Consider the following 14,291-nt stretch of genomic DNA (forward strand, 5'->3'; position numbering starts at 1 on the left):
TAATAAATATTAGTGACATATTTTCTTTATGCCTGAAACTGTATAAGAATTATCCCAATTTCAATAGCATGAATAAGGGGACAGCACCTCAGGTAGAGGAATCGAAGAATCCTAACGAAGGGGGTGAGAAGGCTGCAGCCTTACTTGGAGCCCAGGTTGTTTGTGGTTAAAGTAGCCAAGGGACAGGTTGTAGTGGCCCCAAAATGCCAGCTAGGGAGTTCAGATTTTCTTCATCTTGCAGGATGGATTAAAAGGAGCAGCATTTATGGACAAGGAGACCATTAGGCAAGAGCAAGCTAGGGTTGCACATTCGGGCCCAGTTTTGTGCTGTTTGCCTTCCTTCTCCAGCCTCCCCCTGGGCTCTCTGGCACTAAGACGGCCTGCAAACGTGGAGCCTTGCAAATAATTCAGCTGGGCTCCCTGGCCCCTCTGAACAGAAGGCTCAAGGCCAGAGTGTAAGCAGTGCTTTGTGCAAACTGCTGCTGTCACTGCCGCCAGCTGGCATCATACAGGAATTAGTTCATTCAGTGCTTCCCAAGCACCTACAATGGTACCCATCGCTGCCCAAGGTCTTGGCTTTATTCAGTCCTGGAGGCCTGTATTGCATGCACTTTCTATGCCTTTTGAAAGAGCTTGTCCTTACCCCCTTCTCTCTCAGAGGCAAGAGAAAGTATCTATTTTCATCACCGCCCTCATTCAAGCCTCCCAGCTACCAAGGCCAAGGTTTGGAGCAACAGCCTAAAACACCAGCTGGAAGGCTGGGCACTAAGCACAGGCAACACACAGGGTGAAGACCGTGTCTTCTTTGTAAGGCACAAGTACTCGAGCTGTTCCCTGGCTGTGTCCCTGGCAGGGAGAAGAGGGAGGACGTGTTCATGGGGGTTTACAGTATGCCATACCCTGCTGCACCCAGCAGGGCTGAGCAGAAAACACTTTGTTCCAGTGCAACAATCTGTGAGCATCCTTAACCAGCAGGGTGTGTCAGTGTGGGGGGTGTGTGTGCTGGGGGGAGGGTGAATGATGAGGAGGAAGACTCTTGGAAGGTGGCTAAGGGCTCCAGCTAGAGCTCTCCACTCTCCCGGACATGCTGAAAATGGCTTGCCAAGGTGAAATCTTCACCCTTGAGCAGGGAGGAAGTACGTAGAAACAGCTGCTAATAGGAACTACAGTTTGTACATGAAAGAGTATTTATTGAAAACATGGTTACTCACAGGAAGCTCCTGGCTGCTCTCTGGTTACAATCTTGGCTCACAACTGGAAGTATTACTTTTCTTCCCCCCTACAATTCTATTTTCCCCCAACATTCCATCCTAGGATAGGTAGATCTTATATAAATATATATACAAGTCTGTATAAGTATGGACTATAGTAAAGAAAATATATAGTACAATCTTCATTGGGTGGTACCTACCATGCCAGTCCTGTATGCCACTGTGTTAATGTACATCCAAAGAGAGAGGCTGTGCATGTGGTTTACAAGTGCTGCAGCACCAGGGAAGCCCCATTGGCACAGCTGTGGCCTCAGCCAGCTCCCTGAAATCATGGCCAATGGCAGAAACCACAGCACTAAGAAGGAGAGGAAGGGAAGGCAAACTTCCTGGGATATGGAAGGCCAAAGGAAAGCAAACTGGAGGGTTAGGTGGGAGATTTCTCCCCCAGGAAGGAAAAGATAAATGTTGGGGGAAGGGAGTAGAATCTAATGACCTTACCACAGTCTAGGCCCAGGCCTCAGCTGGGCTTTCCCTGCAGCATTCCTGGAGACTAAGAGGGTAGGACTCAGCCTGGAGGTCCTTGACTTGCCAGGCTGAGACTGAGAGCTTGTGGGGAGAAATTTCTATCTGCCCTGATATCTGCAAGGGCAAGAGAGATGTGGTGGCTCTATAAACCAGAGATGTTAGAGCCAAACCTCAGAAGCAGCAGCATCTTGGCACCATATGAGGCTGGAGTAAGCCCTCATGAAAAGACAAAAGCAAAGGCCCAAGGTATCCACTATGCCAAGGCCCAAGGCCTATACTTAGATCTGAGACATAGGCGTGGGTCACCCAAAGGCAGTCACTCCAGGCCTCTTAACACGCCCGCACATGTGTCCTCTGTAGGCAGCCTTTCCTGGGCCAGCACTTGCTCACATGGGAATCCAGCTAACCAGAGAGCAGGCTTAGGAAGAAAAGGTAAGTGGCTGTTGTTAAGTCCATTTCAAGAAGCAGTTCTTGGGCTGGAAGGCAAGGACATCTGCTGTTCATTCCTCATGGCCCAATCCCAGGCTTGACGGTGATGGGGAGGGCAGAGTACCCTGCCTTCATGACTCTTAGTAGACAGGGACCAAGAGGAAACTCTGGGTGGTCCGAGGTGGGTTTGAGGAATGGCTGGCATTTACTGGCCACCACAATCACTACGGATTTTGTACAAGCAAAAGACAAGGCACCAGACTGTGAGTGTTTCTCCTGGGGCCCAAATCCCTTCTCCTGGGTACCAGTGTCTTTGGCTCCAGGCTCAGCCATAGTGATAGACAAAGTCATAGCTACTGGGCTCCTTGGGGACTGGCGGTGGGGCTTCAGGAATCTGGATGTTCTCCAGGTCCAGGAGCCGCAGCTTCATCTCCATGCTCAGCAGGGTGTCCAGGTCACTCTTGGTCAGCTCGCTGGACATGTCCTTCCCCAGAAGGGCACTGAGGCCATCAATCCAGATGCAGTACTGTGGGAGCAAGTTGAAAATGTGAGATCTTGTTTTTATGAGGGGGATTACATTAAAACTTGTTATCATAATATGAAATACGGCCTAAAATGCAATTAATAGAGCAAAATGAAATCTGAGTACTGGGGTATCACCCAGTTGCTCCCAAAACTGGAAATGGGAGGGGAGAAATAAATATATTAGGTGAAAACAGCAGGACACAAATCAGAATCCCTGTGAGATCTCAATTTTGTTTTTAAAAAAAAGTAAATTAAAAAAAACCCAGTCAATTAATGTTAAAAACTAAGTACTAAAGAAACTGATGTGGAGGGTCTCATGCTAAGAGGGAATAACAGAGAAGTCTTGTCAACCCATCCAATCCCAAGTCCTGTCCCCTCTGCTGCTGTTTTCTTTGTTCCATGACTATGCTCACCTGGTTCTCCTCCTGCTTATTCTTCATTTCCTCTAACAAAACTCCACTAGCAACTCCACTAGCTCAGGCCCTGCCCAAGTGTCTCCTCTTCCAGAAGCCCTACCTCCAGTTCCCACTGATGGCTCTCAGAGCTCACTGGGCACATAGGGTCTCAAGTGCAGGTACTTAGTTAATATCTAGTATCTTCCAGGGCTGCAGAGGGACCTGTAAGCCCCTTGTCAGAAGAACCGGATCCATCTGGCTTCAAAGCCCAGCCTGGATCGACTATAGTGTGTGACCAGGAGCCTCAAGGAAGGAAGATCTGTCCAGTTCACTTGGGGTAGGTGGCCACAGAAAAAATGCAAAGAAGAGAATTTTCCTTATCCCAAGCAAATGAATCATCCCTAGTGGACCATAACTTTCTAATGACAACCTACAGCTGCTGCTGAAGAGTAGTGTGGAGAGCCCAGCTCAGGGGTGGAGAGCCCATCACATGGCAGATCCTCAGCATCCCGCAGGCTACATGATATGCTGTGGTCACCTGCTTTGACTGGGACATTTCTATTCTGCCCACTCCTGCCCTCCAGGTGGAGAGTCACTCTGCCGTCAGAGGCTGTGCCACAGTGCTCACCTCATACTTATTTGGTGCAATGAAGTTTAAGGTCTCATCAGGGTCATACAGGATAGAGAAGGCCAATTCTAGCACTTCCTGAAGGAGAAAGGGTTTCAGTTACTTAGGGCAGTGGAACAACCTGGGCTCTGCACACCAAGATCCTGGCCAAAGTCCTTGTAACTTGGCATCATTATCAAACGTGTTGATTGAGATATGATGTCATCCAGGCCCCTAGGCATGCACACAGGCATGGCTGGAGACGAGGCCCTGCAATAAGCAACCTTAACTTACCCACTCCCCGCCCAAGTCACACCTAAGATGTGGTGATACTTTTAAGATGGGGAAAAAGGTCATTTCAACACTCAGAACTCTTGAATGTCTGAGTTCGTCATGGTAAGTTATACTAGAAGTTTTTATTTTATGTTACCAAGATAACTGATTCTTTTTATCAAGCTGGAATTGGTATAGGAATGTCTTAACAGTTTAAAAAACCACAACAAAAACAAATTGCAGACAAAGATGGGACAATTTGAGCATCAACAAAATATGTGACTGTAATGGACTGAAACAAATATAATTTGCTTAAACGCTTGAGTTCATAATAATAAAAAACAAATAAAACAAACACAAAATCGGTCATATTGAATGATACTGGAGAACTCACTCATTGTTTTAAGGGCAGGTACATAAAGGAAAAATCAGCTTTATCCTCTTTTCTTATATTAACTGTACCACTGGGAAGCCAACAGTACATAAGGGCAAGCTTCTCTTCAGAGAAGTAGTTCAGCTAACAAACGAAAAGGAATGGCTGCATTAAAATATCACTAGTTTGCAAACCTTAGTTTACTAATGGAATAAGGCATTGAGCATCAACGGTCTGCTAACATCACAAGAAGAGAGACAGCCAGACATTATGTGCCCCTTGATAGAACATAACACCATCTATGACACAGTCTTGCCAGAAAGATGTCAAAGCTGAACTGGATCAAACCTCTAGATCCCTCTGCCAATTTATAGATAGGACAGAGGAACAAGTTACACTATACCACAGGGAGACAATCAGCAAAATTCAGATGCTGGGAAACTACCAAACAAGCAGCCTGGTTTCTTCAACTAATAAACTGCAAACAAAAAAAAAAGATGGAAAAGTTGGAGGGGAACTTATGAATTAAGAATCTTAAAAGACTAATCACAATGTGTAGACATTATTTGGATTCTGGTTTAAACAACATGGGTATGATTGTGTGTATATGTACATATAAATGTTTATATATTTTTATATAGACATTTATAAGACAATTGGTAGAAATTCAATTGGTAGAAATTCAGTGTAATATTTAATATTAAAATAACTACTTTTTATTTCCTGTTAGGTATGATAATGGTACTGTGGTTATGTTAAAAGAGTCTCTATATTTTAGAGATATATACTAAATATTTACAGATGAAATGATACGATACTTGGGATTTTCTTCAAAGTAATAGGGAGAGGAACGAGTGGATGGGCAGATGTTGTCACAGTTGCTGAGGGTAGGTGATGCATACACAGGGGTTCTATCTATTTTTGTGTATGTTTAAGATTCTTAATAAAACATTCAGGAATAATTTAAAGAGAGGGGAAGAGAGCAAGCATGCACTGAAAAAAACCCACCACCGTCTGTACTCTCCAGGTATCACCATGACAGCCATTCAAACCCTCCTCTCCACTCACCTTGTTCTGTTTCAGAGCACTTTTCTCCTTCATGTGGGGACAATCTTTCCCAGTGACAATGGCCTTAATGTCTGCAACAGGAACTGATAAATGATGGACATTAGTCTCTGGAAGCCATGCACAGGGTGGTCAGTGCTTGTGTCAGTGCTGGAAGGGAGGCCCTGGGCCCACAGACTCAAAGGGCTGTATTAGCTCAGGCAGGGTGAGGGTGTGAGGTGGCTTTGGACTTGCTCCCTCCTGCCTAGTCACTTCCTATAGACCATGGCCTGGTGAGGCTGTGTCAAAGCTAACTGGGGGTCTCTTCAGGGCTCTTGAATTTATCTCCCCAAGGAATGGGGCCTTGGATACTCACCTCACTTCCCCTTCGCAATAATGGAGATGAAAATGCCGCTAGAGCAAACAGCAGTGGCAGCTTCTGACAGCTGTGCTTACTACCTGCCAGCCCCAACATGCCAGTCATACAATCCTCGAAGGAGGAGGAAAGTGGGGCCATTAACCCCATGTTATAGGAGAAGAAACCAAGGCAGAAGGGAGAACTATCTTGCAATTAATTAGAATTCACAACTAATTTGGGGCAAAGCCAGGATTTGAATTTGGGCAGTCTGGCTTCAGAGCTTCTGCTCTTAACTATCATCTTTCAACTTGGTCTCAAACCAACCCTTATGATCTACACACCACATTCCCATCTGTGATCTCATTAATTCTCCCAACAACCTGTGAGGTAGGCCAGGAAGAGATGATCTCTGGCAGATAAGGAAACAGGTCCCAAGAGATAATGAGCACAAGCCCAGATAATCAGTTTGAAACAGCAGGACCGGAACCAGGTCTCCAGATGACCCAGCCACCATGACACATCAACAGAGAAATGAACCTACTTTTCTCCTGCAGGGATTCAAATGTCACCTCCCCTTGAGGGTTGTCGTCCAAGTCACCATAGTGCAGGACCTTGTGGTTCAGTGCCAAGCGGCAGTACCAGAACCGCTCTGGAACACAAGGGAGGCCAAGTAGGTGAGCAGGGACAGTACTGGCAAAGGTCAGGGCACACAAAGGGCAAAAGGGCCACCTGTGGCCTTCTTGCTCCCTGCAGCGCCACCTAGGCGGCTCCTCCTGGCACCAGGGACTGTGGTCAGCGAGGACCAGCCCCCGCCCCACGCCTCCTCTCACCTTGCCTCCGGCGGTTCCCGATCTTCCGGAAGCTGCTGCCCTCACAGAGCCGGTTCAGGCGCTGCTGCTTGATCAGCTCAAGGATCTCAGGCTGGATCTTCTCTCTCAGCTCCCTGGAGTGGACATGCACCGGGGTGAGAGAAGGTCATGGGGACAGTGGCGCTCTGCAAGGGAGGCAGAGCTGGCGGCTGCCCCTGGGATGGCACTTACACAATTGGCGGGGACTGGAAGTCATCCTGACTCATCCTTTCCGACTGGCGCAGTCGCAGAATCTCAGAGTAGCTCAGGCTACGCAGTTTGCTCTTGAACTGATCCAAAGAGTTGGGTTTGGAGGGCAAAGCTCGGGTGATTTGCTCTCGGACTACTTGCATGACCTAAGAGCAAAAGAAGGCAACCAACTCACACCATTGTTCTGATCAACAGACAGGCCAATTCTGGAACACCAAGCTCTCTCCTACCCCAGTGTCTTAAGCAGACAGGCACCACAGACATCTGCGGGGTGGATAAGGTACACTTTCTTAGGTGGTTATTCAGATCAAATAACGGACAATGACAGATGCCTTATTTCTCATATATTTCAATTAGTCAACAGTGTGGAGAAATGAGCCTGGGTTTTTGGAGTCAGAGGGAAATGGTTCAGATCTTGACTCTGTTCCTTAATCTATTTCTTGAGCAAATCACTTAATATCCTCAGGCCTCCATCTGTTTACTTTAAAGTGAGAGAAAGAAAGACACATCTTCTGATATGTGCTGCCATAAAGAATATGAGATGCTACACGGAAGGCAAGCACAGTGCCTGGCACACTGTGGTGTGTTAAAAAAAAAAGTGTTAGCTCCCCTAAAACAATAACTGTTAAAAAAAAAAAAAAGATACCACACTGCATGTGCAGTATGATTTCACTAGTGTAGGAAAAATGCAGAGGGGAAAAAAGACTAGAGGAAAATACAAAAATGACTGTCATTGGGTGGTGGAATTATAGGTGACTTTTTCTTCTTTATACTTTCCAAATTTTTTATGATGAGATGATCAACTTCAAAACAGTCAACCCCTAGATTATCAGCTTTTGAGGGCCTGGCACAGTGCTCTGCATAGAGTGGGTACTCAGAAAGCACAGAGGGATGACTGTCGATTAAGCACCCATGACGTGCACACCCTGCCAGTCCACACCCACGCCCCTAACATTCCCCGTTCCCAGAACCACGGCAGCACCTGCACACAGGGAGTGCTCGATAAACCACAGCTACTCTCGCTATGCTTACTCTCCTGCCCCCTAAGGAGGACAGAAGGGGCAGGTGCTGGCTTCAGTGGGCAAATGAGGGCCTAGGGTACAAAGGAGCAGACACCTGCTCAAGGTTACAAGGGAATAACAACCAGATGGGACTGAGCTCTCCAATGCCTCAGTCTTGTCACTCAGCACTGCAGACCGAGCTGCTTTTCCAGCTCAGGGATTCTCCAGGCGCTGGCCAGCTGTCAGGAGACTGTTGTGTGACAGTCTCCTTCCATAGGCCTCAGAGCAGCTCAGTGACACTCACCTTGTTGAAGTCCTCTGCTGTTGCCCTCATCTCCTTCCAGGTCTTGTTCAACAGCTGGATGCAGATTCCAAAGAGCTCTTCAAATGCTCGGTCATGGGTAAAGAACATCGGGTGGTAGTCGTTGCGTCCTTCGTTTGCTGTGGAAGTAAACAGGGAAAGGGTGAAGCCTCTGCCTGCGGGGGCCCAGGAGCTCATGTCCAGAAACTGGATTCTCTGCACCAAAGTCCTGAGGAACAAAAGCAGATCAAGGACTGTGGCGAAAAGGAATGTGGGGTAGGCCTTTCTCCCACTTCCTTAGCCTTCTTCTCCAGGGTGCTTTTTCTTGGTCCTCCTCTCTCTACTCTGTTAGAGACTCAGCGAGCCCTTATCCACAGATGTGGGGTAGCTTCTGAACACAGCTCAAGTTGCCAGATCAAAGCAACAGCCATGATTCCTATAAACAAGGATAAGATGAATTATCAGGGCCAGGCGCGGTGGCTCACTCCTGTAATTCTAGCACTTTGGGAGGCCAAGGTAGGAGGATTGCTTAAGCCCAAGAGTTCAAGGCTGCAGTGAGCTATGATTAGGCCACTGCACTCCAGCCTAGGCAACAGAGCAAGACTCTGCCTCCTAAAACAAAACTAACAAAGACAAAACAAAATAAAAAGGTGAATTATCAGTTCATGCAGTGATTTTTTAAAAAAGCAAAAAAAACCCACATAAGTTGTCCAGTCCCACTGACAGCTGACTGTTCATAATCTCGAGAGTCACTAGGAGGAGAGGGAGAGGCAGAGACTTACGTAGTTCCCCAACCTGCAGGATTTCACAGAGCATTTTGGTGAGCTCAATGGCACTGCGGCCAAAGGGGCATTCGTGTTTGTCTTCTCGGCTGCTGTTCTCCAAGACGATCTGTGGGGAGAAGAGAAAAGGAAGGATCAGGGAGATGAGGGAGGAAAGCAAGAGATGCGGCACTGGGACTGAGAAGGCCAGCCCCCCGCCTTTACCCGGATGTAGGTGTCCTGGTGGAATTTGGCCAAGTACAGCATGTTGTCCAAGGCCAGCATTCCTGGAGGAGTTTGGGTGAAGTCCATGGCCGGGTTGATGTGGTTCTGGAGAAACACAGTTGGAGACTGGGTAGTATTCCCGTGTGCGATGTGACATGAGGGGAGGCCCTCTCATCCCTACTCTCTAAGCCACTAGCACGTGGTGCCCACCTCCGTCCCAGCTCTTTCCACACACCCATTTCTACTACTGAACTCTGAGCCCCCGGAGCACTGTGGCTGCTCATGGCGCATCCCAGCGCCTGCTGTGCTGCCGGGCACCGAGGAGGTGTGCAATAAATACTTCACCAAATTAACCCCATCTACAAGCCACATTCTATTACAAAATATTCATGGTAGCTTTGCAAAAAACCTAGCTGTTTTGGTGAGAGGACAGGTCCCCTGTCTACCCACCTTGGCTGACCTCACTGGCCCTCCTACAGATGGATTTGTTTCGCGGGGCCAAAGGCTGCACATAAACTCGCAAACTCGCCACCACCAAAGCAAACCAAGCATCAGGACCACTCAAACTTCTTACCGTCATCTATTCCAGGGCCACCATTAAGAAGGAGGAGCTATCAGGGCTCCGTCTGGGTGGGCCCTCTGACTTTCCATCGGGGAGAAGGCCTACCACCATCTACGCTTTGGGGTACTTACAGTAAATCCCAGCATTTTGTAGTCCTTTGTGTACATGGCTTTGCGTTTTTCGGTCCCACTCCCAGGGACATTGCTAGGGTCAGACTCTGCATCAAAAGCAATCCTCCTCAGTTCAAATATAATGTCTCTCTGAGCCTGAGAGGTGAAACAGACAGTCAGCAGGTGAATCAGCTAGCTAAGGGAAGAAAGGAAAAAAACAGTAGGTCAGGCTTTTCTGGCCTAATCAATACCTTAGGAGGTATCTCCTCTCCCATAGCAGGACAGAAATGGCCTGGCCCTTATAGAGTCACTCCACAGGTACAAATCACGCTAGATTTTCCAGGGCAGATACAACCACTTCTGCAAAGACCAAGCACAGTGCCTGGCACACAGACTAAGGGGGACTGTACCACAACCAGGAGAAAACAGCACACAATGTCAACCAGGAAAGCTCTGCCCCACTTAGCACCTACTTGGTCATTGGGGTCCATCTTGGTCATCATCCTTTCTTCCAGAAGGTTAAAGGTCAGGACTTGAAGGACATACAGCTGATGGGCCATCTCAGTTTTGATTGGGCGGTTCCCTCGGATCACATGCTAGAAAAAGCAAAGGCAGAGAGCAGGGAACTGAACTGATTGCCCCTTTGACTGAAGAGCCACATCAGTGCTAGTGAAAAAGGAAGTGTGCCAGGCAGGGAACAGAGCTCTCCTCCCACACAAGGGGACTTCATGTTCTAGAAGGGATGAAGAATGAACGGGCTTGCTTCAGGCAGAGATGATTCACTGTGTGCCCGAACAGCACCATCCCTCTTCTGCGCTCCCCTGGGCAGGGGAAGTGGGATGAAGAGCAGGGCTGCACTCAGCCACACCAAAGATGCGGAGGCCACTCGGCCAAGGCTGTGGCAGGGAACGCTGGCAGCTGGGCCCTACTCCAATCAGCCACCCCACAGGACTGCTAAACCCAAGACAATGGGTAGTGTGTGTGGAGGAAGATTGTTTTTCCCTTAGAAAAATAAAATATTTTGGATGATTTCACCCCTCGGAGGGGCTTTAGATGGTACTGAGACAGCTACACAAAGGAGAAACGTTTAACTCTTCCACCAGGCCCCTCACACTGCCCTCTCTCCCCTCCTCTCCAACACCCATCCCTCTCCCCACTCCCTGCGTCTCCCACACCATGTCCCTCTCTGTTCTCTGACTCTGAACTCCCCATTCTCTGTGCCCCTACCTCCCCCTGCCAGTTCATCACCTCCCCTTTTGTCCTCTGATGCCCACCCACACTTTTGGCTCCCTCATTCTCTCTCATGTTCCGTCTGTCCTGGTTGGTCAACACTTGCTTGTGCTCTTGTCTCTCACTGTCCTGTTCTCACTCCCGCCACATCCTGCTTTCCTTCTCGCTCTCTTGTACTTCTCGCCCACGCTGTCTCACCCACCATTATCCAAGTGAGACCCTTGCCTAGTTTTCCACATGTACCACCTTTGAGTCCTTCACGTTCTCTGACTCAGTGCTCTCTGTCTCTAGAGCTGCGCTGTCCAGCATGGTAGCCACTGGCCAGATGTGGTTATTTGCATTTCAATCAGTTAAAATTAATTGAAGTTAAAACTTTGGTAAAGCATCATCTTCACATTAGCCACATTTTTTTTTCACAAGATTATGTACTTCCTGACTCATTAGCCACATTTTAAGCACTCAAGAGTCACATGTGGCTAGTGGCTACTGCACTGGATAGTGCAGAGACAGAACATTTCTCTTAGCACCCGAAGTTTTACCAAATAGCACTGCTCTAGAGCTCTCTAACTCTAGGAGACTATCTTTTTAAAGCTCCCTCTAACTTTAGATCAGCTCACTCTAGAGCTTCCTCTGGCTCTAGATCAATCTCTTTAGACCCATGCAATCCAGTTTGGTAGCCACTAGGCCCATGAAACCGAGATGTGCTTTGAGTATAAATGCACACTGGATCTTGAGGCCTTAGTATGAAAAAAGAAAATTTGAAATATCTCATTAATAATGTTTTATATCATTACGTATTGAAATGATAATGTTTTGGATATCTTGGGTTAAATAAAATCTATTATTAAACTTGATTTCCCTGATTCCTTTTTTAATGTTGCTACTAGAGAGTTTAAAATCACGAAAAGGACTTGCATTATATTTCCACGGGACAGCCCTATCCTAGACCTCTTTGCTAGTTGCATGACTCCAGAGCTCTCTCCCTTCTCTGTCTCTTTCTTTCTCTAGATCTGTACTGCCCAATACAGTAGTCAAAAGCCACATATGGATATTTAAATTTAAACTGAAATTAAAATCACAAATTCAGTCCCCAGCCACACTAGACTCATTTCAAGTGCTCAAGAGCCACACATGGCTAGTGGCTACCATTTTGGGCAGAGAGTATTGTGTCCAAACTAGAGTGCAGCGTGTGCTAATGCACTCAAGCCAGCACCCCTCCCCCTGAACTGGTGACTGTGCCCAGCCCTCCAGCTCCTGCTCTGTCTCTCAAGCATGAGATCTCTCATCTTAGCTCAGTTTCAGGGTTCCTCTCAACTCCCCAAGTTTACTTTCTCGCTCTCTGCTCTGCACCTGCCTCCCCTGCAGCTTCCCTTCCCTCCATCCTCCCCCAGTCTCTCTCCTGGCGCAGGGTCTCTTCCTTGCCATGCCACTGCTTCCCCTCCTCACCCCTCCTTCTGCCTCACTCTGAGCCTTTCTTCTCTCTGCTGCTCCCTCTCTCCACCACCCCGATTTCTCCCTACCTGTCTATCCCGATTCTTTCCTCCTCACTTCCCTCCATAAGTTAGAAATAGCTTTGAATAGAGGTGGCAGCTGATGTGATCTTGGTTTTTGTTCACTTTAATCTCCTTTCTCAAACTTAAGAGACATCATAGCTGGAAGGTAATTAATCACTCTAGCCATCAACGGCTTAAAGAAGTACAGCTCCAGTCTGATGTGTTATAGTTTCAGGGTTTTTACCTGCAGTCGTACTTGGCTGTCAAGCATCTCGGAGCCTAAGCTCTCTGGCTTGACTCAGTGAAATCCCTGGACTTCAGAGACCATGCATTCACCATTTCCTGCCAGACCATTTAAGTCCTGAGTCCTGATGCTGGATTGCCTTCTATTGTGGAATCTTTACTTGTTCACAAGGTTTGTCCAGAAATTAAGTTGAACTTCTAACCCCACTGAGGTCAATAATAAGTCTCAAACATAATTAAATTTTCCTCAGAAGGGCACCCTCACCCCCACACGTGCAGAGGAGAGTGCCCAGGACAGCTGCTCAGGAGTGTGGATAGCATGCGTGGGACCCTGGGCACTCCCTGCCACTTGTGGGCAATGTTCTAGCATTTGCTCCGGGCCCCTCCTGCCAGGCTGGTAGCTGGGCGTAACTGGTGAAGCGGCCAGCAGAGAGGACTTCTGCACGGGGAAGTCTGTGGACTCTGCGTGTTTAGAGCATAGCTGACTGCTCAGCCTCACAAGTGCTCAGAGCTCACTTCTTCGATTTAACACCCTGGCATCCTGTTCTGCCAATACAAGGAGAGTGCTTACCGAAGTGCCAGACACCCTGCTGAGCACTCTATATACATCAGTTCATTTATTCCTCACATCCAAATGAGCAAATTGAAGCCCAGAGGAGTTAAGTGAATTGATCAAGATCAAAGATTGGAAAATGGCAGTGCAAGGAGGCTGGCTGACTCCAGAGTCCACGTTCAACATCAAGTGTTTTACACTTGACTTCTAGATTCTCATTTTATTCCCTTCACTGTGGTCTACCAGTTTTCCCCTGTTTTTGACAACTGATAAAATCGTTTCCTTTTAATCTAGATCCTTGACTCTCTTCCCCAGGTCCCACCTCAGCCCCCTTCCAGCCCGCACCACCACTGGGTGACAGGGAATTAGACCTCCTTCCAGATCCCTCCACCACTACCACTCTACTCTCCCCGCCTCAGACACCCCTCAGAATGCCCTTTCTCAAGTGCAAATCTGGTTATTTCACCATCCTAATTAACCCCCCTCAGTTGTCCTTAGGAGTTAGACTAAGGCCTTACTTGATCCAGTGTTTTCTACCTCTCCAGCCTCATCACAAATCTGCTCCTTGCCCCACCCTGTACCCAATCACACACTCCTAGGTTCCAGCCACCCTCTTTCTGGATTCCTGTTCTTCCCGGTCTGCCTAGTTACCCTGCGCAGCTCACCTGAAGAGACTCCTCCAAAGGTTTCCTGACACCCTCTCCTTCAAGGCAGGACTCGCTGCTCCCCAGACCACAAACACTGACCATACTGTGCTATGATCACTGGTCTTTCCTACTTGACCAGAAGGTCTTTGAGAGCAAACACTCTGTCTTTATTTATCTGTCAGTGTCCTACACAGTTCAGATTTATGATCAGTATTGGCTGAATTACTTTCCTCTTTTGTGCTGATTTTGACATATTTTCTCTGGATAAAAATTTTGGAGCAGCAGGGCAACAAACAGCATAACTGGCCTTGTCCCTCCCTAGAGGCTCTGCAATTCCTGGTGGGATGACTTCCTAGAGACAATTCTG

General features: G+C 47.7%; 1 protein-coding gene across 3 annotated transcripts in view; it reads right to left on the reverse strand.

Moving 5' to 3' along the window:
• Positions 1–1,164: 1,164 nt before the first annotated feature.
• ELMO2 (engulfment and cell motility 2) overlaps positions 1,165–14,291 on the reverse strand; it is a 37,484-nt gene continuing 24,357 nt past the window's right edge. For all 3 annotated transcript variants that reach the window (XM_045529207.1, XM_045529206.1, XM_045529208.1), the window contains 11 exons: positions 10,232–10,354; positions 9,780–9,914; positions 9,087–9,191; positions 8,883–8,991; positions 8,104–8,240; positions 6,781–6,944; positions 6,571–6,683; positions 6,282–6,389; positions 5,407–5,489; positions 3,714–3,791; positions 1,165–2,691 (listed from right to left, as the gene is read on the reverse strand). In XM_045529207.1, the coding sequence (XP_045385163.1) occupies positions 2,491–2,691; positions 3,714–3,791; positions 5,407–5,489; positions 6,282–6,389; positions 6,571–6,683; positions 6,781–6,944; positions 8,104–8,240; positions 8,883–8,991; positions 9,087–9,191; positions 9,780–9,914; positions 10,232–10,354 (1,356 nt within the window). In that variant the 3' untranslated portion in view covers positions 1,165–2,490. The remainder of the gene's footprint in view (positions 2,692–3,713; positions 3,792–5,406; positions 5,490–6,281; positions 6,390–6,570; positions 6,684–6,780; positions 6,945–8,103; positions 8,241–8,882; positions 8,992–9,086; positions 9,192–9,779; positions 9,915–10,231; positions 10,355–14,291) is intronic.

This window comes from Lemur catta, chromosome 17, assembly GCF_020740605.2.
Source record: "Lemur catta isolate mLemCat1 chromosome 17, mLemCat1.pri, whole genome shotgun sequence".
NCBI classification, from domain to species: Eukaryota; Metazoa; Chordata; class Mammalia; order Primates; family Lemuridae; genus Lemur; species Lemur catta.